The 26399-nt window shown below is 32.2% G+C and overlaps 1 protein-coding gene across 11 annotated transcripts in view; it reads left to right on the top strand.

Moving 5' to 3' along the window:
• Kif21a (kinesin family member 21A) overlaps window positions 1-26399 on the top strand; it is a 148787-nt gene that overhangs the window by 70238 nt on the left and 52150 nt on the right. For 6 of the 11 annotated variants that reach the window (XM_076854299.1, XM_076854305.1, XM_076854303.1 and 3 more), the window contains exons 2-12: window positions 3320-3542; window positions 3666-3848; window positions 4738-4887; window positions 5579-5713; window positions 6101-6268; window positions 8024-8139; window positions 11633-11828; window positions 12239-12428; window positions 12789-12852; window positions 17859-18062; window positions 23353-23391. In XM_076854299.1, coding sequence (XP_076710414.1) covers window positions 3320-3542; window positions 3666-3848; window positions 4738-4887; window positions 5579-5713; window positions 6101-6268; window positions 8024-8139; window positions 11633-11828; window positions 12239-12428; window positions 12789-12852; window positions 17859-18062; window positions 23353-23391 — 1668 coding nt within the window. The remainder of the gene's footprint in view (window positions 1-3319; window positions 3543-3665; window positions 3849-4737; window positions 4888-5578; window positions 5714-6100; window positions 6269-8023; window positions 8140-11632; window positions 11829-12238; window positions 12429-12788; window positions 12853-17858; window positions 18063-23352; window positions 23392-26399) is intronic. The other 5 variants (XM_076854308.1, XM_076854301.1, XM_076854306.1 and 2 more) reach the window with 1 other exon arrangement.

Here is a 26399-nt window from a genome sequence, read left to right as displayed (position 1 = left end):
ACTGGGCATCATCTATGTTTCAAACAGATCCTCCGTGCCATTAGCAAGTATAATAACCAGATGAGTATAGGTAGGGAAGTGAAGGTTAAAGACATGCAGAGAGATATTGGCATTCTAAAATTGGCTGTGAGATCTGCAATTCAAATGGCACCTAGGTTTCCTTTGTCTGAAATTAAAAGTATTTTAATGGCCAACTAAGTTACCTGATGATTATAATAATTTATTTGAAACTATTAAGGCACACATTTTCAAAGAGTAATCTAGTGCATATCTTCATTTAGACCACTGTGTTTATTTTGATTTGTCTTATTACATGGGGTTTGTTAAGCTTCTCATAGTATAGCAGCCATAAAGCTGGAAGAGAGCAGCAGCCTGGGGTTAATTAGATGGCTTTCAGCAGAGAAAAACACTGAGCTCATGTACTGATGTTATATTGGAATGCAAAGGGGTAATGGGAGTTTCCAAATGAATTAATATCTGAGTAGAGATTGAAAACATAAGGTATTTAGGCTTGTAAAAGAGTTGCAAATTGAGAGAATGGAGAAGAGTGTTGAGAAGGAAGCAGTGTCTTATAGAAGGGATAGAAGCAAGAGAGCACAATGCATACCTGGTTAGTGAACCTGGTTAAAATAAACCCTCACCACAATCATTAATGGAAGTACATTAATGCAAAGACGGAGCATTGCAAAAGCACAGTGTTGCATCAAAGGGTTTTAGGAACCTGATCAACTTTGTATTTTCAAATATCACTGATTGTACAGTGAATGGAACAGATTGCTGGGGGCAATTTGATTTGACAGACATATATGAGGAGACTTTTGTAATATTCTAAGTAAGAGATAATGATGGCTTTAATTAGGATGATGTAGATGAGGAAAGAGAACTTGGTGGACTGGAGAGCTATTACAGAGATAATTGATAGCTCTTGGAGATGGATCAGATAGGTGAAATAGGACAGAGGGAAAAGTTATCATTTAGCTGAGATTGTTATTGGTTGTGTTATTTTGGAATTGGCAACAATAAAGATGGTCATTCTCCCAAAGAGAATTGTTTTTCTTTTTTGGGGGGGAAGGGAGGGAGGGTGGTACCAGGGATTGAACTCAGGGACATTTGCCCACTTAGCCACATCCCCAGCCCTACTTAGTATTTTATTTAGAGATAGGGTCTCACTGAGTTGTTTAACCCCTTGCTTTTGCTGAGGCTGGCTTTGAACTCATAATCCTCCTGTCTCAGCTTCCTGAGCTGCTGGGATTATGGGCTTACACCACTATGCCTGGCAAGAATTAGGGTTTTGGTATCATTTGTTCTGCGTAACTGGATAAAATAAAGTTAGAAAGAAGAGAATATATTAATTTTTAAAAACACCACTTATCCAGAATATGTGATACCAAAAAGCTAAAGCCATTACTACCATGGGCTGTTTTTATAGTGTAAAAACATAGTTTATTATGAGGAATTGTTTCATTTTTTATACTATCATTTTACAACAGTACAAAAATATTGTTTCCTTCTTTTTCTTTTTTATATGCAGTATCCTACACTTAGTGTTAGATCTAGCAGGAATCTTGGAAGAAATTATAGTTTCCCCCCAGAAGTGAAGAAATTGTTACTCTAAGAGAGGATCACATGATGTCTGTGAGTGACATTAAGTAATACGTTTCAAGCCTTCTGATGGTTACTCCATTGCTCTTTCCACAGTACCTGGCTCGCTCCATGTTGATTATTATGCTACATTAAAGCAAACACAGCTGAAGACTTTGTCAAAGAAAAACACCAATATCACAGAAGAAAGGGAATCCTTGATGAAATAAATACATTTTTTTTTTTACTTACATTTTTTGGGAGTACGGAATTCTAGGAGTATGGATAACTAGGGTTGCAGAAGTTCACTTATTTTTCAGAATTCTCTCCTGTCCATTTATTGGGCTTTCATTTCAATAAACTGGAAAGAGTTTAAAGTCAAAAGATCTGGATTTAGGCTTGACTTTATCTTTACAAAGTGGATGAACTCATTCTTCCCCTATAGACTTGAGTTTTATTAAAAAAAAAAAAGCCCATAAAATGAAAAACAAAAAACCCAAGTATGTGGAAACAGATTTCTTTAAAGTCCATTCCTTACACTGTCTTTATTATTTTATATTTTCCATCTTTGGTTTTCTGTATTTACCATTTTTAAACTGCCTCTTTTTCTCCACAACGAATAGGAATCTCTTTAAAAAGTCTAGTAAGTTGTTGGTGTGCATGTCCAGTATGGTCCCTGCCCAGTATAGTCCTGTTTATAGAGTGAATAGAATAGGGACAGATTTGGGGCTGTGCTGTTACGAACATATCACTATATTTACTTTCCTTTGCAAATAGGCCTGAAGTTAGAAAGAGAAGACAGAACAGAAAGGTACTGGAGTTTGGAGCAGTACCTTGGATATGGGGTGACTGTGGTACTGTGGTCTTCCAAGTAAAGGGAGGAAAACTCATGATAAATTACTGGGTTTTGTAGAGAAAATGATAGAACTTCTATTTGTATTTTTTAAAATTTATTTTTAAATGAAATTCTGGATATATATATATATATATATATATATATATATATATATAAAACTAATAAATACAGATGTACATACATATGTATATGAATAGATATGCATATTTAAATTATGAGCATGTATTTAAACATGTTAAGCTGAGGGTAGATAATGGTCAAAAAAGCTTGGAAATCACTGATAAAGAGTTTGCAGAAAGCTAAGTCAAGGTCATCAGAGTATCAAGATAAATATGTTCTTAGTAATTTTATTTTTGCTTATGATGATCACTGGAAATAAAGAGAGGAAGCCTAAAATAAAAATAACAAAAACAGGGGTTGGGGCTGTGGCTCATTGGTAAATACTTGCCTAGCATGTGTGAGGCACTGGGTTCGATTCTCAGCACCACATAACAGTAAATAAATAAAGGTTCATCCACAACTAAAAATAAATATATTAAAAAAAATAACAAAAACAACATTTTGGTAGCAGATTTTATTTGACCAAGTTTTCTATTGCTTACAGAAATCAAGGAAAATTATTTACCTGAATAAGTATTTAAGATGAATTTTATACTCTTCATGACTTTTGGTGATTGTTAAGCAATTCATTGGAATTGTTAAATAAGTCATCTCATATACTAAAATTTATTCGGAGTAATTCAAAATTTACTTAAACTTTTCACTTAAAGGAGCAGAGGATAATGACATTAGTCTTAAAAAAAGATTTGGCCAAGAGTTTTTAAGTCATATTATTTGAAGATTTCTTTTTTAAATTTTATTTTTACTCATTGTTTTTCACAGAATAAGACCACAGCTTGCCAAAGAAAAGATTGAAGGATGCCATATTTGTACATCTGTCACACCAGGAGAACCTCAGGTCTTCCTAGGGAAGGATAAGGCTTTTACTTTTGACTATGTGTTTGACATTGACTCTCAGCAAGAGCAGATCTACACTCAATGTATTGAAAAACTAATTGAAGGTTGTTTTGAAGGATACAATGCTACAGTTTTTGCTTATGGACAAGTAAGTTCCATGTTAATTTCATAGGAGTTGTACCTTTTCAGAAATGTCAATTAAATTGTACTTTCATTTTTGTTTCTTGAGGTTATGTTGAGGTTGAACATTTTTCTCTTTTCTTTTGTTCAGACTGGAGCTGGCAAAACATACACAATGGGAACAGGATTTGATGTTAATATCACTGAAGGAGAACAGGGTATTATTTCTCGTGCTGTGAAACATCTTTTCAAGAGTATTGAAGAAAAAAAACATACAGCAATTAAAAATGGGCTTCCGCCTCCAGACTTCAAAGTGAATGCCCAATTCTTAGAGGTAATAATCTAATTGTGTCACTGATTTCCTTTAAATTTTATTCTTAAGGCCATAGCCCTATGACTTTATATTGTTGACTTCTAGTACAGTGCTTTGTAGATAGTACTAGTAAATGTTGTTCAAGTAAGTTAACATTAGATAGTTGGCAATAAGTACACCTTACTTATAGGCAATGATATTAGCATTTAAAATAATGAACACTTTAGCAATGTACATAGCGTAAGAGTACAATTAATATTGTTTATTTCAGAATCTTTCTTTATCAAGGATAAAGATAAATGAAAATTACTGTGATAATTTAGAAAGGATCACAAAGTGTTGGAAACTCAGTAACTAAGACCAAAAGAGAGGGGAAGCATGTGAAAAATAATAGGATTACAGCACTAGCACTAATCTGGCTGCAGAGGCTGGTCTCTGCAAAGACAGATGCATCAATGCAGTCCTAAGTTTGGGGCAAGTTTTGATTAATTTAAGACAGTTTAGTGTGAGGAGCTCGACAGAAGAATATGTAGGATTTGAGCAGCAATGTAGTGAACTGAACCTGGCATTATAATTCTGAGTCCTTAGTCAAGTGTGTTTTCGTCTAAATCACCTAATCCATAAGCTAATCATTTTGCTCAGTGGAACATGTTGTTCAGCTGTATTAAGTACAAAGTAGAAAACTTAATTCAAGTTAACATCATTTATTTTACTGCTAGTTTTAATGGACACCCCAATTTAGTTAAAAACCATGGAGAATACATGTATGTGTTTCTACCAAAAGAAAGGTAGGTAATAGTGAGAAAAGAAAAAGTGTTCTTCCTTATGTTCATACATTATGGAGTATATGTTATGACACTCATGGAACAATTTCTATCAAAATAAAACTTATAATATTTCTTCATGATAGCTCTATAATGAAGAGGTCCTTGACTTGTTTGATACCACTCGTGACATTGATGCAAAAAATAAAAAATCAAATATAAGAATTCATGAAGATTCGACTGGAGGAATTTATACTGTGGGAGTCACAACACGTACTGTGAATACAGAATCAGAGGTGACGTTTATGTTGTAGCTGAAATATAGCCCTTTTGTTCGTTTTATTTAGTTTGCATAAGATAAAGATTTGAAACTTGTGTCCTTATATGTAAGGAGTTAAAAATCATATCTTTTTTCCTTATATTTTTAAAGCAGGACATATTATAAAAATGTCAATGTTATAATATAGGAAGTGACTTCATGACTTCAAAAGCATCAAGGCAGTGTGTGTATAGTTTTCTTTCACAGATAGGGTTAAACAATTGATGATGAAGGATGAGATCACAATCCATTTGTACCTTTTGGTGTAACATATAGATAAGAGTGTGACTTGACTCCTAAAGGAAAACTTAAGAAAAATTACAGAATCCATAAAAAAATTTCAACAGAAGACAAGAAGAGATTGAGTAAATTCAAGTTATTGCTCACTTTGTGCCAAAGTATTCTTCTGTAACCATTTTGGAATGGAAGCTGCAAAAGTCAGCAAATGACAAACAATGGAATCTCAGTGTTTTCTCCTGTTTAAAAAATAATACACCATTATGCCGAGAAGTTCAGCTCAAAAAGTGCCTGAAACTAAAATGAAAATATGAAAAACTGCATCTTTTACATTCCTTAATGTTAATGGGGTTTAGCCTTTAGCTCAGATGTAAAATTTCACTGTGTTGTGTTTAAATATAGCTCAGGTGAAGCTTTCTTTCCTTTTCCAGATGATGCAGTGTCTGAAGTTGGGTGCTTTATCCCGCACTACAGCCAGTACCCAGATGAATGTTCAGAGCTCTCGTTCACATGCCATTTTTACCATTCATGTGTGTCAAACCAGAATGTGTCCTCAAGTAGATGCTGTGAGTTGATAGTTTTCATTTCTTAAACTTTCAAAATTATTTTATGATAATTTAAACATTACATGAATCTCAGTAGAGTATGTGGGCAGGGAGTAATGAGTGTAGTTACCCAAGACACTTTGGCTTTGAGGACCATGTGCTGTAGGTTTCCCTTCTTCAACATACGCAAAGCCTCAGATGTTGATATTGGAGTTTGACCTGTTTGGAAAGTAAGTTCTTTCCAATATTAGGTTTCAAATTCCCAGCAGACACATTTGCATTTATTTTCATTTGGCTTCATGCCTTCTTTTTCGGTTATGCTTGTATAGGCATATGGGATAAGGACAAGGAGAGGTTAGAGGATAGTCATGTTAATAAAAATACTTTCACTGTTTACCTTACTTGCAGGAAAATGCAACTGATAATAAGATGATTTCTGAATCATCACAGATGAATGAATTTGAAACCTTGACTGCGAAATTCCATTTTGTTGATCTGGCAGGATCAGAAAGACTGAAGCGAACTGGAGCTACAGGCGAGAGGGCAAAAGAAGGCATTTCTATCAACTGTGGACTTGTAAGACTAAAGCTGTGTGCCTGGAATATATCAGGGCTTTACTCTTGTCCTTTTCTTTTCTTTTTTTTTTTTTTTTTTACAATATATAATACCCTGTTATGGAGATCTTTTCATGCACACAACTGAGAAATAACAGTTGCAGTAATTTATTAGTGATTCATAAATCTTTGACATCACATGTAGAGTTTTCCCCCCTTTCCCCTCACATTGCAGGTTTTCTTTATGTGTGTAAATTTAGTTGTTAAATTTTACAATATGTGAAGAAGGTATGTTTGTATATATATATATATATATATATATATATATATATATATACACAAACACACACACATATATAATTTAAATTTTTTTCTACTTTCAAAGTAAAAAATATTAGGTATTTTATGAAGAAGCTTTGAGTTTAACATTTAATGACAGTTATTTTGTTGGCTTTGAGAATTATATTCAAATGATTTTAGTAATAATTTCTTTTCAAAATGAAATTTTTATAATTATATTAGAAATTAACTTTAATGCCATGCCACCTAGTGGTATGTTGATTGGAAAACACTTGTGCTTGAGTTGGTTTAAGACTTCCATTATGTGGAAGAAAATATTTTAGAGCTAATTTTGCTTACTAAATCTTTTCTTTATTTTCTTCATTATAAAATAGCATCACTAAATTTATGTGGTGCTGACAACATCAGGTTGTGTGCTTTCTGCTTTGCTTCTCTTCTATCCTGGATGTGGGGTCTCCAAAAATATGTCCCCCGCTTCCTTTTTAAATCTTTGCCCAACATTTGCTCATATATCAATGTGACCCTGGTGTTGGGGCACTGCAGCCCTCCCAATACCATGATACTCCACCATATATTTGCATGTTGTATAAAAGGGCATGACCTGGATCCTGGACTTTGTGTATTGTTTTAAATTTCTTAGGAGATAAAATTATGTTGGTATTTACATGTGGGTTGTCAGGGAAAGATAAAGTCATTGCTCTGTTTTCCTGTTTTGGCTGTTGAGGCATGTTGAGACATATCTGGTAGTTTCATTGTGACCAGTGCTTAAGACTGAAACTAGCCTGTCTAGAAAAGGAGGACCAAGACACAGTACAATCCTGATGCCCCTCACTGTATGTTTTGGTCATAGCAACGACATAGTTATAGATATTTGTATTACTGAAGGCTAGTGTGGCCAGTTTTAGATAATGCTTATCCTGTAAATGCTAGCTCATTGACAGTAGGAAAAACAGTATGGGTGGCAGGAGTAACTGTAGACTTCAGCAATTTGACTCATTATTCATATTATTTTTAAAAAATGAATGCATAGCATATAGTTTCATTGTTATTTCTAAGGGTAGTTTTACTTTTACATGAATTTCTAATTCAGAAAAATCATACTGATACTTTTATTGTAATTAAAGTATATTTTAGCCACATAAGGGGTCTATATTGCAACAAGAAAATTTTACAGGACTGTTTACTAACTAAACATTTTGTTTCTTAATAGAGTTGAGAAGAATTTACAACATGAATTAATATTTTATGGTAATATTTATATGTATATGAGAAGTAATACTTATATATTTTGAATATTATCAGTTATTAGTACTTAATATAGAAAACTTTGAAGTTTACTTTATATGTACTTGAAAATACAAATGTAAAACAGATGTTCTCATATTTGTCATGTCTCCATTTTATTTTCTATAGTCATTCTTTATTTAAAAGTGTTATAATTAGTAAACATATGTGATTTTTCTCCTTTCTCTTTTAGTTGGCACTTGGCAATGTAATAAGTGCATTGGGAGACAAGAGCAAGAGGGCCACCCATGTCCCTTATAGAGATTCTAAGTTGACAAGATTATTGCAGGATTCTCTTGGGGGTAATAGGTATGCATAAATGACTATCCTCTATATTACTAAATTTTAATTATTTGTTATTTTTTAGTAAATCTATAATGTGACTTATAATAACTTCTTTTATTATAAAGCAAATTAATAATAATTTATAGTTAAGCAACAAGTGTGAATCATTATGTTATTATTTCATATAATCCTTATAACATTCCTTAAGGGATTATTATTCCTATTTATAGATAAGGAAATTAAAATCCAGAGAGGTTGAGTAATTTATCAGTCATTTAATCTGAAAGCAAAGTTTACAATATGAGCTGTTTCTACTATAACATTGTTTCTGTTTTAAGTACTTAGCACACAGTAGATGGTAAATGAAATAAATAAAATTTTGTTAAAAAATTAATGTTATCTTTAAATACTCTTGAGTATTTTTGTTGAACATATTATTGAAGAATCTCCTCAAAACTCAAACTTTTTTTTATATACTGAAAAATTTTTTTCAATGTCCACTGTAGGAAATATAGAATTGTTTGCTGGTTCTCAACTTTCCAGTCCTTTGCATTCTGACATGGTTCATTAACTAAGCACATCCTTTTGGTAAAGCATTCCACTTTGTAAATGTTAACACTTTGACTTCCCAACTGGAAGTCAAATTTAAGGCAATCATAGTATAATTATGATTGCATTTAAGGCAATCATAGTATAATTCAGGCAATGATAAACAAGCACAGCAAATCTATTTTACAGTGTTTTTGTTATTTTTAAGAGAGAGAGAGAGAGAGAGAGAGAGAGAGAGAGAGAGAGAGAGAGAGAATTTTTAAAAAAATATTTATTTTTAGTTTTCGGTGGACACAACATCTTTATTTTATTTTTATGTGGTGCTGAGGATCGAACCCAGCGCCTCTCGAATGCCAGGCGAGCACGCTACCGCTTGAGCCACATCCCCAGCCCTTTACAGTGTTTTTGATGGTCTAATAATTCATTTACTGAAAATAAAATCATTAGATACTCTACAATAATCTGGTAATTAAACTTCAAACTTTTTTTATGAACAACGATTTTTCAAAGAATTTTGGGTAATGTTAAATGTATTTGATTTGACATCAGTTTGTTTTAGAAAAAAGGTTTTTATGGAAATAAACAGCATTTTTGTATTTTTTCCTTTTATGTAATATTGGCATTGTCTTAAGTCATTTCTTTTATAGTATATCCTATGTATGGACACAGTTTTGCATCCATGTTGCATATTTCTTTTTAGTGTTCTACATTTTCAGTCCGAATTTTAGTATTAAATGATCAAAATTTTTTATTATAACTAAACAGAAATTTTTGTTTTAAACCAAATGTACATTTTTCTAGTTTTTAAAATTGTGGTAATTTGTTGTATTTATTTCTTAACTTTAAAAAAAAGCAGAGATGTTAAATGACTTTCCAAGTATATATACTTTTGAATACTTCGTTTCCTTTGAAGGGTTGCTTGCTCTTTAAGCACTCTTAAAATATTTTACTGCAGATCTTGAATTCCTGTTGAGTTTTAGACAGGCTATAGCCAAATAGTCTCAGATGTCACCTGTTTCCTTAATGAATGATAATGTGACTGGGGAGATGAACCCTTCTAATTTTAGTGTACCTCAATTTCTGCTTTAAAATGGTAGGATTGAATTTCTAGTTGAAAAGCATTGTGCTTAATTTAAATTTCAGAAAGCAAAATATCTTCATTTTTTAAAGCTCATACAAATAAAAGAAAAATTTTAATCAAGGTGTTTTTATTGGAAATAAGCTTCATATATTTATGTTAATAATTATGTGTCTTTTACAATTTTCTTAAACACAGTGACTTTTACATATTTATAATGTTTAGCATTACAAGTTTATACCAAAGATTCTAGAATATACAGAAAAATATAAAGTATGGTTAAAAATTAGCTATATTTCTGTTGCCTAGAAGTAACCACTGCTAACATTGTGATATATTTTCTTCCAGATGTGTACTATAAATTAATATATGACATATATATTATATCATGTTTAAATGATATCATTTCCTTTAGAACAGAATTGAAATTATTGTGTGAACTTTAAAAATAAATAGCTTTAAAGTTTTCTTTGAGTTTTTCCTAAGTAAAATCATTTTTGAAATTTGTATCTTTTGGTTTTGCTTAATATATCAACTTTTCCCTATACAATTGATTTTAGCTAGTTCCTTGAATTCCTGACTTTTGTCATTCTTATCAAACTTTGCAAGATCTTAGTGCTTCTCAAAATATTTGTGAAGGGTGAGTCCCTCACCCCTCCCCATTTAGTGGTGGATTAATAAATATTGTGCATGACTACACTGTTTACCCCATTTATGACTCACCATGTGAGTTTGAAAACACTTAAACTGGTTTGCACTCTATTCAGTGAGATGAGTTCATTGATTACAGGATTGATTACAGAAAGTTCAAGTGTTAAGTTTCTAAAATGCTTATTCTTAATTTCTTTATTTATTGTGGAAAAATAATAAATAGCAGAATGGCACTGGACTGGGAACCATACTTTGAGTTCTAATCAACATCCATAAAACCTCACTTTTATTTGATTACTTTATCTTCATCAGAAGAGAGAGAGGCAGGAGTTGTTTCATCTAACTTATCTGCAATAAATATTAGGTAGACATGCACACCACAATTATTAATGACCTAAAATGGTACAAATATTGTGTTGTATATTAGGAGGCTACAGATTAGAATTGAAAGGCACTGATTTCTACCAGGACAGGTGAATTAGATCTTTAACTACAGTTCCTATCCATTGTTTAGTTAGAAAATACAAGTGCCTAACAGAACCTCCTTTTGTTTCATTGACAGAAAAAATAGCTGGGGCAGGCTAAGTATTTCACTAGACCATGTTTTGGTTAGCTAAGCAATTTATCATGACCATAAACTAATGTTTCTAGTGTAATATTTTTTATTTTTTCCCCCTAATATAATCTGGTTGGAAACTATGGAACTTTGATCATTCAATCACAAATGATATATTATACTGTGAAACATAAGGATATAATATTCTCTTTTTGTGTGATTAAATGTTGTGTAAAATTATTTGCTGGCTCAAAAGTCAATATTTCAGTGACCAAATAAAAGGAAGAAATTTCAAAAAATATTGACATATTAATGAAATTATTTTGATATTCAACTTATTATATTTGTAGATAGATTAATGTTAGCTTATTGCCCGTTTTGCTTCTGAAAGTTTCTGTACAAAAGTGAGAAACAAATGTATGTATTTGTTCTTTCTCAAAGCATGTGGGTCAAAGAAGAATAATACAAATTAATTTTCCCCAATATTACCTAAAAATACAAAATTTTTTCCTTTAAAGATTAAAGATGGCTTTAAAGCATGGGGGCTTTTAAACTTGATTTTATTTTTAAGTTAGTAGCACCAATCTTTTGGTATTTCAAAGAAAAGAAACTACTTTAAAATGAACATTTCAGCATTTTATTTGCTTTCATATGTAAACCTAATTACTATTTGTAACTTTCAGCCAAACAATCATGATAGCATGTGTCAGCCCTTCAGACAGAGATTTTATGGAAACCTTAAACACTCTGAAATATGCCAATCGGGCTAGAAATATCAAGAACAAGGTGATGGTTAATCAGGACAGAGCTAGTCAGCAAATCAATGCTCTCCGTAGTGAGATCACGCGACTTCAGATGGAGCTCATGGAATATAAGACGGTAAGCAAATGGGGTTCTTACATTTTGTGATACATCTGGGGCTGGCTTGTGTGTATACAGGGACGCCATTTTGTGATGGTTTCCTTTTTGTGATGTGACTCTGGATTCACTTGATTGTAACAGTGGAGGTATCTGGAAGTAGGACTCGCTACTTTTCCTTGTGGTTGGTGTTAATGATGTTCAGTCTAATCTAACCAACCATTTGTTCAAAATACTTCTTACCCAGTTTTTTTTTTGTGTGTGTGACTAATGCACCATGAAGGGTTGTAGTAGAGGGGAAAGGATCTTTTGCCTTGGGGCTGCTAAGATAAAGAGCTCTTGGTTATAGAATTGTACAGTTCTGGAGTTATACAAAACTCTTGTGTATTTAAGGCTCCTCAAAAAACAAGAAAATGTATATTTTTTCCCAGGGTAAAAGGATAATTGACGAGGAGGGTGTGGAAAGCATCAATGACATGTTTCATGAGAATGCTATGCTACAGACTGAAAATAACAACCTGCGTGTAAGAATAAAAGCAATGCAAGAGACGGTTGATGCATTAAGGTCAAGAATCACACAGCTTGTTAGTGATCAGGCCAACCAAGTTCTTGCCAGAGCAGGTATGCCTTTGCGTGTAGAGGGATGAATGAGGGATTAACTTCTGGATGGCAGGGAACATTGTGTTAATTACCTAGAGTAGTTGAAGTAGAAATGCCAAATGGTGTGTATCTAATCTGTGATTTTAAGTTAAATACCTCATTTTAAAAAATAATAAATTCTTCTACAAACAAAATATGTCCTTTGCATCATATTATCTTATGGTCTGCTCATCTAAATTAGGATAGAAAATTTGCTGTAAGAATTGTGCTTTACATTACTGTTGCTTTATCGTCAAATTTTTTTCCCTCCTGTTTTGTTGACCAGAAAAAAAAAAAAACTTTATTTAAAAGAAAATTTTAATTTCATATTTTATTTTGCAGGTGAAGGAAATGAAGAGATCAGTAATATGATTCATAGCTATATCAAAGAAATTGAAGATCTCAGGTATAGTTTTTCTAAGCATAATGCATATGTTAGTACTGGATTTTACAGTATTATGGTATATCTATTTGTTGGCTTATTGTACAGCAGCTGTTCATGGCAAATTTCAGCCCTTTGGACATATTAACCTTAGAGGACTAGGTACTTGCCTTTCCCACCATGTCATATTTCAAGCCACTGTCCTCGTCTCTCTTCCCTATTCTTATTGTTATTTCCTTCACTGGTTGCTTACCTAACCTGATATATTGTACAGGCATAAAAGATGTTGATAAAGCTGTCTTTGGTGTCTTTCCTGACTATGCTTCTTTCTCCATAATATCTACAAAGTCACCTCAAGATTTTTGAATTTTCTATTAGTCTTGTTCCCTCTTCTTTAGCTATTCTTATATGAGTGAATCATTACCTGTCTATCAATTATGCCTGCTTCTCTTTGGTACATTCATTCACATGTCATGCATTGTAGAGCACATGCTCACTATGTACCAATGCCATGCCATGACATAAACAGTGAAGTTTAGGTAGGGCATCATATATTAATAGTAACACATAGTAAATAGAATGACAGAATTTAGTAAAAGGATACCCAAGCATGGTGTGGGAATGTTGAGAAGACCAGAAACCCAGATTGGGGAAATAAGGGTGGAAAAGGAGGTCAGGGACATTAATTAATTATTTTTCCATAAGATTTTAGGTTCCATGGTTTGCCCTGATGACTGAACTATTTTCCCTTGAAGTAAAACTCTAGTCAGCTCCATGTGGAAGCATCTAAGTTCAAATCTCCCTTGGTTACATATCAAGTAACCAGGTAGGAGGAAATCATCTTTTGCAGCTACCCTAACTTGTCCCCATCTTGGATTTGTCTTCTCTTTCCCCTCTCATCTTCTTGCTATTCTAGAGGTATTGTGATAAGTATTGCCTCCTCTGTTTCTGGCTCCACAGGGCACAACAGATCCCCTAAATGTTTTAAAAATCAAAACCAAACGAGAAGATATCTTAATGTGGCAATAGATAGTTATTCAAATAAATATAACTTTTATTTTATGGGTGTGAGTGTATATATATAATTTTTACTTTCTGTTTGGCAGAGGACTTTGGGGCCTTGTGTTCTGCTCAGAAGTTAAACTGGACTTGGCAGTTTCTACCTTTCATTGACTGTGCTTTTCCCTGGCTACTGCTCAAAATTCATTCTTTGACCAACATTTTTTCATTTTGTAGACCCTATCTTTACCATTCCTTGAAACACAACTGGTATCTTTGTAAATTTCTGAAGATCCTCTTCCATCAGTGCTTCTCCTTAGCTCTTTGTTTCCTTGGTGCTGGACAGTTGTTAGGGCTAATTGCATGTTCTGATTCTTGCAGTCTATTTCTTCTTCTCCACCCTGTTATTCTAAGGTTGTACTAGGCTTGATCTCATTATTGAACAAATGACATGACTAGTATCTCTATTTCCTCGAAAACTGCCTGCTCATTTCTACTCCTTTTAGTGGCTGAAAACAGCATATAGCCTCTTCCTTCTTCAAGGTTTTAAATCCAGTTCTTAATCCATTTTGAGAACAGATGTGACTCATGAGCCCTGAGTTCAGGAGTTGATCAGATCTTTCCTGGTATAGGTTAATACCTTGTTTCAGGTTTCCAACTTTGTTGGCTCTTTAATTAGATGTGTCCCAACCCTGGAGAGTAATCTTCTAGAATCCCAGCATTATAATTTACTATGTAAAATAATTTACGTATGGGATAAGCTTAAATTAAACTTGAATTCAAATTGGATTACCTGGATTAAAATTTAAGATTTTATTTATTAATAAGGTGTATGACCTTGGCCAAGTTACCTAACAGCTCTCTGCACTTTACTTTGTTCATCTGTAATAATGACATAATAATACCTGCTATCTTCATAGAATTATTATGGGCTCAAATCAAAGAAAAACATCTAAAGGTTCTTAAATTGAAAGGTTTTGTAAAGGCCTAATTTTATTATTGTTCAGATCCAAGTTCTCACATTCTGTTTTTGCCTTCTAGATTCTACTTCAATCCGTATTTCTGTCAAAACTTGGTCTCATGAAGACTTTTATTCATAGCTGCTTAAACTTCATGCAAATTTATGTTGATCTATTGCCCCTTGGGAATATTTCGATTTTAAGTCTTATCATTGTATCATAAAATAATAGCAGTTACCTATAAATAAGTTTCCATGTCATGTCATGTTATTTATTTATTTATCTATTTGTCATAGTTGGACACCATACCTTGATTTTATTTATTTATTTTTTATGTGGCACTGAAGATCAAACCCAGGGCCTTGCATGTGCTAGGTGAGCACTGTACTACTGAGCCACAGCCCCAGCCTGTCATGTTATTTTTTAAATCCTTGTATTTTTGAGTTATTAAATTTTTTGTAGAGATTTTTGAACCTGTAGGAAAATATAAAAAGATAAAATTACTCATATTCTCACCATTCCAAGAACTAATGTTAATATTTTGGTATATATTTTCAGTAGTTTTTCAATATTTTAATAAAATTAATGTCAGAATTTATATGCTACTCTGTTATTCTGTTTTTTAAATGTGATACTATATTATGAGCAAATGTTATTAATTATTTTCCTGAAATTGTTTTTATGTGGCTCCATATAGTACTATCATGTGATAGTGATTGAGTTTTTAAGTCCCCAAGTTTTGATAAATTTTAAATTTTAAGTCCAAAGTTTTGATAAATTCTTATTATTTGTTAAATAGAGTATTAGTAAGGCTAGTTTTAGATTCATTATGTCATAGCAATGTCATTCTCATAACAATCCTAGGAAAAGTATCTACCTTTATCTCCATTTTATCAAGGGGAGAGAGGGGCTTTTAGAGACTGATGGCCCAAGATCCAGGGAGTGTAGCTGAGATGCAAACCCTGTCTGCCCCTTTCCAAGGATGTCTGTCTACTTCCTCTCACAAATCATTGTCTAATCTCCTATTAAAGGAAATGTGGGAAGCAACAAGTGTGAGGGTAGCTGAGTGGGAAGAGAGAGAAAGAAAAAGGAGGGGGAAAGAGAGAGATATGTTCCCTCTATAGCCTGTACAAAAAGTGGCTTCTGCTAATGTAGTCTGGGGTTTATGGAAGTGAGCCCTAACATTTTCAGTGTTTATCAGCAGCACCAGAACCAAAGAAGCATTGAATATGCCCCTACCAATGCAAGCTTTTAAAATCAGGCAAAACCCAACAAAACATAAGTCATCTTTCATCACATAAAAATCAAAACAATTCAAATACAAGTCATTATTTTTTGCTGATTTATTGTTTTTCATTCTTAGCATTCATTAATATGGATCCAGGCCTTGTGCTACATTGAAAATCTAGGAAAGCATAAAATATTGCTTGTAGTTTTCTGTTGTTTGATAATCATAAATCTTGATTTTGCTTTTCCAAAGTTAACCTGAGTCTTTTTTTTTAATTACATACAAGACAATAGTGGAATGCATTACAATCATAATTATCCATTCACAGCACAATTTTTTGTACTTAACTTGCCTTCTTGATTAAAGAATATTAACAGTATTATATTCAGAATTTTCTTCAAAATAACTTTGAAATATTTATATATAGGTATTTAACCATTTATTTTAAAATTTAATTAAAAACTTTTTTTTTTTTTTTTTTTTTTTTTGGTCCTGGATAGAAACCAGGGCCTTATGCATGCTAAGCACACACTGTACCACTGGATTATACCCCTACCACTATTTAACTATTTAAAAATGCTAAAATTGTTGTTCTACTCCTACATGACACCAGATATATTAAACAACAACAAAAAGTGTTCTTAAAAAATGTGTGGGACAATGATGTGAAACATATGTTCACTGATATATGTATACTCTGTTTCTAGCTGGTTTTAAGAATATCATAAATAATTTTAGTAGTGAAAGAACACTGAGCTGACTGTTCCTTTCAGAGCTTAAAGATTGCAAATAATCTTGCATTTTCTTCTGAAAAAATATGAGTATAAAGCAAATGTGCTTAATAATATAGCGTTAAGGCAGGGGTAGGCAGTATGTTCTTCTCACCATTGTGCCAAATTAACCTTGAAATTCTATTGTATTGAAGTAGACAATTGTGTTCTTGATGGTTTAAATCAATACATGTAAAGGTATTGACTTAGAGTTCTCTCTGAATCCTTTTTTTTAAGAGTTCAGGATCTTTTAGGATCTTATTATTCTGTGTTTTCACTTACTGCTGCCAGTATGTATATTACTCCGGTTGTTACTAGGATGCCTGAGCAGACAAAAGCATTTTTTCAATTATCAAACTCGGGTTTCCTTGGAGATACCATTTTTCCCACGCCACATTCAGAACCAGATGTCAGTCTACCAGTTAGGGGCAAATTTGACTGAATATTCCTTCTAAGGTTTTGGAAGTGCTATTATTATATGATGAATGAGCAACTGAGACTGTGGGGTCCATGCTACTTCTATATTTTAAATTTAAATAATGAGTTTGTAAAGCCAGAATTCAAGTAATTACCACTGACTTCTGAAAGTATGGAGTTATTTTGAGCACTGAAGAGTGTGATTTGAGATTGAGATTTATACTTATTCAGTTGGAATTTTAAAATGTCTTAAGCATTAATATTCATAAGCACAATTATTTTGAAAAACTAAACCTTCAACAACCTTAAAGCAATGTTGAAATTAATTTCAGAATTATTTTTAGCATGCAAAACAATTTATTTAAAATGTTCCCTATTTATTTCTAAAGCAGTCAAATTTATAGAAAAAAAGTAAATGGTTGGTTTCCAGGGGCTGGAGAAGGTGGGAAAGAGAGAGTTAATGTTTGATGGATACAGAGTTTTGGTATGAGAGGATGAAAAAGTCCTGGAGCTGGTTAGTGGCCACAGTTGCATACAGTAGGGATGTGCTTAATGTTGTAGAACTGCACACTTAGAAATGGTTGGGGTGGTACATTTTATGTTATATATGTTTTACTATAATAAAACATGTTCCTTATTTAAGTATATTTTTGTTAGGGCAAAATTATTAGAAAGTGAAGCAGTGAATGAGAACCTTCGAAAAAACTTGACAAGAGCCACATCAAGATCGCCATATTTCAGTGGATCATCAGCTTTCTCTCCCACTATATTATCTTCAGACAAAGAAACTATTGAAATTATAGATCTAGCTAAGAAAGATTTGGAGAAGCTGAAAAGGAAAGAAAAGAGGAAGAAAAAAAGGTAGTATTATAAAATCACTGTTATGTGAATACCTGTTTTTCTTTTCAGGATATTTTAATTTGTGATTGCAATGAGTATACACAGTAAGTATTTTCCCATATTAAAGAAATAATTTAAATTAGCTGACAATGATAATTATACACTTATTAATGGATTATCTCTACTTATATGTAAGGAAAATAAATTTAATTTTAACAGTATGTTAATGAATTTTTATTTAGACTGTGACAAGATAATATTACTATTAGAATTTTTTATTTTCAAATAGCTGCTTTTGCATTCCATTCATCTTGCTTTTCTGCAAAGCTCACTGTACCATTACAATTCAGTGTTTCATTTTTTTCCCCATTTCCTAATACAATTAAGTAGTCTCATGGATATTCTAATTTCTGTCTAGATTAGTTTAACTAAAGGCTAAACTAATCCATCAAAATATCATTTAATGTCATTTTGTCTCTTAAATATTTTCTGCAGGGCTTCTAATTTGATCATGTGAACATTATCCATGCTATATCAGGCTGTCTGAATCTTCCAACAAGGAGTTACTCAGCTTTTCACCACTGTTCTAGGCCTTTTCTTCTTTGCATCATGACATTTCTCTCTGAAATCAACTGCATGTAAAGAAGAGGAATATAATAAAAATTTGACTACTCATAGTGTGTGAGTGGTTAAATTCTCATAGTACTCACAAATTCTTTTATATGTTCACACATTGATTCTATAGTGCAGTCAATATGGATAATAATGTGAATATATTTTGAACATGCCAGTCACATTTAATCATTTTGGGCTAGATATTCAAAAGCAGGCGAAGTAATTTCATTTGCCACATTTTTTTTTTTTTTTTTTTTTTACAGGGGAAGAGCTTTATAGAATTATCATTGATACAATTCTATTTGCTGCTTTGCTCAGTTTATTTAGAAATTTATTTAGGCACCCAAGCATTTCTTCTTTGAACAAAGTTATAGGAAGTTTAAACTCTTCAGATTAAGTCTGCTTTGTTTTTTGTATTAAAAAAGAGTGATTAAAATAATTAATGCAAGGAGTTGCACTTTTATGGTTAGGAGGCATTGAATCTTAAGATACTAATGGCTTAATAGGTGTTTTTCATGGATGACTGATTATGGCAGAATTAAGAAATGTATAATGATTACTTCTCCCCTTGTGGAAGGCAATTAAAGCTGAAATAATGATCATAGGATTATTGAAACTAGTGTTACTCAACATTCTACTTGAATGAACATGAGACTTAGGCATATGACTTTTCATTTACTTGTAAAATCCAATCTGTAGGTGGTCAAAATGTCAAAAGGTTTGACTTGTTTTTAAACCCAAGGTAGTTTGTGTTTATGAATAATAAGTAAGTAAGTATGAACAAGTGTGTACTTTTCAAGGTCATGAGCCTTTTCCTTTGAAGTTAAGAGGTATTGCTTTAATAGCTTGTGACTATGAATAATGAAAAACAGGAATCCCAATAAAAATGCTGGTTTTGATATTTTTATAGTGGGTGATATGTACTCAAAATCAATATCTCTGGTTAAGGTTGTTTTGTGATAACGCATGGTAATAAGCACTTTTGACTGATAAACTTTACTAATGGGAAAATACTTTAGTAATAAGATATGTCCTTGTTTCTTTATTTTGGAACTCCTATCCATTGTAAGGTAAGCAAAACTTAAATTAAATAGCAGTTACTTCAAGCTGAACAATTACAATTCAGTAAGTATGTTAGTTTGGAAAAATAATTCTTATGATAAAGAAAATAGTAGGTATTGATAATAATAGTAACTCCCTGAAGGACTGGATTTAAATATAAAACCTAAATGAGGAAAATAAGTTATTTCCTAACAAATAGGGGTATAATTGGAGATAAAATGTTTGTGAGTCAAAAGAATAAGCCAGATAAGAAAACTTAAAATGAGAAAAGCAAATTAATAGTTCCTAAAATTTATTATCTTACCTAGTGCTTTATAGACCATGTTTACATAAGTGTGACACTCTTACAATGTGAAAATAGAAGATTTATCTGGAGATAAATTTTACGAATTCATATTATTACATACACAAATTTATAGAATTTAATGAAAGTTGTCTTACTACACTGTAGACAAATGTTATGGATTGAAAATGAAAACCAATTATTTTACTCAGGTTGATAAAGCATTTCATTCATCACTCTTAGATCTCAGTAACTTTTAGATGTATGTAATATAAATTCCTATTTTAAAACATAGATCAGCTCTCTTTTTAGCCAAAGGATTGAAACAAAACAAACACACAATAAGCCAAGAGCCCCAGAGTGTTCAGAATAACTGCAGCTGTGCTAAAGCTAGTGTTTAGTCTTCCTCTGGAGCTTCCTGGAGGCCATAGAACCTGCATGGATTTATTGATTTGGGATCATTTGCATTGTAGACCTCATGTTCATCCATTTTGTCTACAAAAGAGTACACTGCAAAATTTGGGCTCTGCTTCAATTTGCACAGATAGTTTAGTGATGAATTAATTGATCAGAAGTTGGGACTAATTTTTATAAATGCATGGTATTTGGTATATTCGTATGAAATAATTTTTGACCAATTTATAGTGTGGTAAGAGTAATTCAGATGGGAGCAAGAAAAATCAAAAAAAGAAAAAAAAATCTTTCCCTGTCTTGGGTATAGGCCAGCCTTTGGGGGAAAAATGTGAATTTCTGCTTTACTTGTTCATTTTTCCTGATTCCCTATGTACCCTTGCTGCCTCAGTCCATTCTCTTGTGCACACTAGTTCTCACATCATTCTGCCCTATCCAGAAGTGCTCCACATTTCAAAATCATCTGCTTTTCTCCTCTCATCTCCTTGAATTTAAACCCAGGAGCAAAGCTGACTAAAAGAATTCATACTGAGAAAATGGTTGGTAAGAGAGGACACATTAATCCAGTGAAATTTCAGACAGTGGAGCCTAATGAAGAAGAAAACCAAGCAAAGTAGGGAGGATGTTTTAATCCTCCTTCAACTGAGAATTCCTAAACCTGTCTGGGGCTTGACCTTTGGCATAGACTGTTCTGAGCTGTCATGGCTGTCACAGCTGCTTACCATTGGATCGGCATGTTGTTTAGAAGTTCTTGTCTTTGAATTTACTGTTTTGTGTTGCTGGTTTGGTTTTAGTAGCTTCGAGTTCTCTGACAATGTAAAAGTTAGTAGGAAGAGTGGCATTTTTATGTGAGAAGCTGAATTTGCATTCAAGGAGGATGCCAAAAATTAATTGACCTACACAAAGGCAGATATCCTCTTCTGTTATCATTCTTACCAGAGCTGAAACTGATAGTTAATATGTGGGGTTTTAAGTGCACTTCTAATTCTTTGGCCTTATTTTTGTGCACCTAAAAAGAAACCAGGGGTTTAGGTAGAAAAAAACAGGGGACTGACAAGTCTCATAGATACGATGTTAACTACGTTATTTGCCTCTGAATGATTGCATAGGCAATGTTACCCATTTTTCACTTATGTAAATGTTAGAATTGTTGGCAAAATTTCTTTTTCAGCATTGTATTTGCACCAAATAAAATAGAAACTGAACTCCTCTACGATATGGAGAAGGTGTTGGATTATCAGTTTATCTCTGCCTCTTCACTGTCTTTTTGAAATATTGATTGCAATGTTTTTTAAAGGCCCAATTGGAGAGACATTTAAAATTGATCTGCTTTTTGGTTCATGCAATCTGTACATTTTAATATAGTTCTCTTTTGTTAGGTAAACAAAAATTCTTTATATTGGAGTAGGAAATTTGGGCTTATAATTAGAGAACCATGTCTTTTGAGCCATTGTAGCTCATTATGATCAGTATAAGCCTAGTTTAGACTTAAAATTTTGTGTATATAAAAAATTACCATTCACACATTTAGTTCCATGTTTTTGGATATCTAGCTTTAAATGACTTGCAATAAAATGAAAACTTCTCTCATCCTTCAGACTGCACTATATTCATATTTAGTGGTGTTGGGTTGAAACTCTAAAAGCACACAGATTTCTTAAATGGCGGCTTACTTTCCTTTTTCTAACTGCTATACTCAACCATTTGATCCCTGGTTAATATCATTCTAGACTTTTTTTCTTTTCCTTTTAGAAAGATTGCTAGTCTTATCTTGTAGTAGCGGTATATGTTGATTGTTAAAAAAAATCACAGACCAAAAAATTAAATGCAAGCATACACAGGATAAAATTTAAATGAGAAGAACTGGCTTAATGAAATAAATCATACCTACCCCAAGCTCAATCTCTTCATTTTTAAATATTGATGATAACAAAGAATCATTTTGGAATTCAGGGCAGAAATGCGCTACATCCAGATTGCTATATTCTTAAATAGAGCCTAGCACCTATTTTTTGTCTACATGACAAATAATGAAATATAGTACATTCCATTGAGTAGTGCCTTCCCTGTAAGATTGTGTATGAAATATTCCTTAAGTTATATTTCAAAGTCTATATCTACAAATTTATATTTTTCTTATACATTTTGCTTAAAAAACTTACTAATGGAAAGCACTATAGTTTCCATTTTATTTCCACTTTGTCTTAGGTATGCCCTTTTGGTAGGTATTTTATGATAGTACAGTAAAATCCTTAATCCCAATGTTATGAGACTTTATTTTCAATTAATAAAATTACAGTTTTTCACTAATATCATAACAACCATATTCATTTGCCTGTATACCATTTCATGTATAATTTTGATAGAGAATTTTAAAATTTAGATTTAGTGATGTTCACATGTAGTATATTAAAACAAAAAACAAGTTTTTGAAAGTAGCATTCTAGTATGTAGTATTAGTATTTTCATATTCTGGTATAAAGGCATTACTTTGTGAAGATATTAAATGATGCCATTAAATGGTCTTTTGTAAAGATTTAAAAGAAAGAGACTATCTCATTGAAAGTGGGCTTTTTTGGTGGGGGGAAATTGAGAAAATTGATCCATTTCAAAATTTAAAAGCAACGGCATCTACATACTCATACTACTTATCAATTTAGATAAATTGAGACTGTACATTTTACTGCTGAATAATTTCAACTGATAGTCTCTGTTTATTCTTCCTAGATAAAATGCTACTTGATTTTCTGCTTATTTTTTATTCATACAAAATGTATTGCCTTTTTACTGTGTATTGTCCTTTGATGATATCTTTTAAAATTTATTTTAAAGTCTTCAAGCTCATGTATCATTTTTACCTTCTTATCACTTTCGCTTTTTACTGTCTGGTTTGTCCTTCATTGGCTTGGCCTTCCAATACTGTGCCTCGTGATTTTGAAGGCTACAGAAACTTGAGGAAAGCAATCGAGAAGAAAGAAGGTTGGAATATTTCCCAGGTTTTTTATTAAAATGTTGTTTAAATACTTAGTTGCCATTAACAAGGAAATGTGTTATAGATTTGTAGATTGCTTCAGACTATATTAATTGTATACTCTTAAAAATATTGATGATTTTTACAGAAACAACAAAGGTACCAAAAACATTTTTAAGGTACATTTTTAAGAATAAAAACTTCACTAGTTACTTAAATTAAAATCCAGGTAATTTTATGGATTTTTAGAGTAAACTGTCATAGTTATGATGATGACTTAACTTTTATAGTACAAAAATGAGCAATACCCTACTACTGGATTTATTTTTTTTAAAAAGCCAGTAATTTTGTATCTTTCAGAAACGTGTGAGCAGAGTGGTAATTATTGATTGGGCAGGAATTAGCATTTTTGATGTAGCACTTCCGTGCACATGGGTGGGCCTCTTTCTCTTTTCTTCCTTATTTGGTGTAATCTGTTAGAAAACATGACAACAAAAGCAAAAGGAAACTGTGGCCTTACTATAGATAAGACTTGTGAGGTTTTCTTAAGGTTGAACTAGAAAACAAAAATTTGCTTTTAAAATGTATTAGGAAGTGAGTATCAAGATCAGGATAGATTCCTTATTTCTGTTCGGAATCTGAGAAAGCGGAGAAGCTTATTGCTGAACTTTAATGAAAATTTGCATTATGATTATGATTACTTGAATTTGGATTATGAAAATTTGAATTATGATTACTTAAATAAGGATCAAGTAGTATTTTACTTCTTATTAGTACTTTTCTTCATAGATTTTCTAAACAGATCTCCAGGTTATATATCCAAATTGATTAAGTAAATAAGCTACTTTCAAAATAATATTTAATTATTTTAGAAACACCACTTTAGAAATTTATTTCTTATTTAAGATAAGAACTTGAGAATTTTTACTGTGCAACTAAATGAATATTTCACCCTAACTATCCCTATCTTAAAAACTTTATTTTCTTGAAATTATTTTATAATATATATTCCATAATTATATTCTATACATTATAAGTATTCTAAAATTTCTAAATTTATATTTCATCAGTCTATAATTTCTTTAAGTTTTCTACAATTAGAATGTAATTCTAATTGTAGATCACACTAGAACTCACTGAATTATTATATATTTAGGATAACATTTAGCATTATTATTAAATAAAAATATTAAATTGTGAAATTTCTTTTATTTTTAAAAGGTGAAATAAGATGCAACATTAAAGTTATGTGTGGAAGCATTTTACCACCTTGAAAATATCCTTTAAACGTACTTAGCAAATAGTTTACTTGCAACTTTAATGTGATCCTTGAAGGATATCAAAAGCTATGCAGTTTGGTAGACAGTATTTCTCAACCATAAATACATATCTCTGGGGATATACATATCTCTGGGGATTTTGATAAAAAAATAAAGATTCTGACTCAGTAAGATTGAGGTGGAGCCTTGTATTCAGCATATTAAAAAGGTCCTAGTGATGCATGTGCTTCAGATCTGTGAGCTGAGCTTTGAGTGAAAGCTTCTAGAATACTGGCCTGGGAGTCAAAACATTTGGTTTTAATTTCCTGTAGGGAATTAACCTCCCCAGGCCACAGTTTCTTTTTTATTTACCAAATGAATGGGTTCATTACGAATTTTACTTCTAGCTCCCAAGATTCTGATTCTATGTGAAGTGCAAATTTGTTGAGAAAAACTTGAATATTTGAGTGTAATAATTTTAAGTATCAACTTATATTTTAAAACCTGAATTCTTCAAAGTGATTTGTAATGGTGAATTAATCATGTAAAATCAGGACAGCTCTTTTTTTCTGCATCAGAATGGCATAAACAACTTATAATTCATTATTTAATATATATGTGAAAGATAACAGTTATTAAGCAGGATATTGGTGACTTGGGGAGAGCAGGAGTGCGTATTCAATCAAATATTTGGAATAAAATGGTCCTATGGTTACAAACTGAGCAAACAGGGTTTTGGGATGGATCTTGAACTAATGAAGGAACCAACAATAAGAAAAATTGTAAGCTGCAACTGTTGTGGGTGATATAGTGATATTGCATGGGGTGGGGTAGGGAGACCTGAGGCATATGTCTTGCTAACATGTTCTCCTTTGCTAGCTCTAAGCCTTGGTCACAAACTTCAAGTAGGACAGTATTTGAGTCCACTTTGCTGACTTTTTAATATGGTTGGATGGAGGGGTAGGTGATTTCTTTTTAGATTTTTAGCTTGAACGGCATGATGGTGGTAACCAGCAGTCCTAGTATATTATAAGCAACCTAAAGAGGTATTCAATATATCACATAAAATTGTTTCTTGTTTGACAGAAAGTTTCTTTCTGGGTGATTTCTAAGTTTCTTCAAATTCATTTTTCTCTAATAACACTCAGCAAAACCCGTGAACAACTTACTTGACTCTAGTTAAGATTCTTTTTCTGCTATTCTTACTGGCACTTTTTTCTTACTCCAGAGATGTGCTGTCTTCCATGCATCTAAGTGCAGTTTTCAAACCTTACCATTCTATTCCAACTTAACTAGAGTGTGAGACACATAAGGCTTATTAAAACAGAGGTGCTCATGAAAAGTCATAGGGATTGACTTATTCAGCAATACTTCAGGACATTTATTGTGTGCCCTTTCTGGGTACTGGGAATATAGAGCTGAGCCACACATGCTCTTTGCCTTCATGAGACTGTCATTCTATTGGGAAAGACAGACATCAAATAAAAAACTCACACAAGTGAACATATATGATGAACTCAGAAAAGTATTTATAAGGTGAAAAATTTATATTTCTATGGTTCTGAGTACAGAAATATCTGTGGGATAAGAACCTAGAGTTAAGCTTTTGAATTAAATAAATAATGACAGGGTCTAAATGAAACTGTTTTTGTTTTGCCTATAGTCTAAAAATAAGTACATGTAGCAGGGAAATTATTCAATCTAGCACAATATCTGAAAAAAATTAAGCTGTTATGAAGCTATTCTGATAAAATTTA

Source organism: Callospermophilus lateralis, chromosome 4 (assembly GCF_048772815.1).
Source record: "Callospermophilus lateralis isolate mCalLat2 chromosome 4, mCalLat2.hap1, whole genome shotgun sequence".
NCBI classification, from domain to species: domain Eukaryota; kingdom Metazoa; phylum Chordata; class Mammalia; order Rodentia; family Sciuridae; genus Callospermophilus; species Callospermophilus lateralis.
This window is presented reverse-complemented; position numbering and strand designations above follow the sequence as displayed.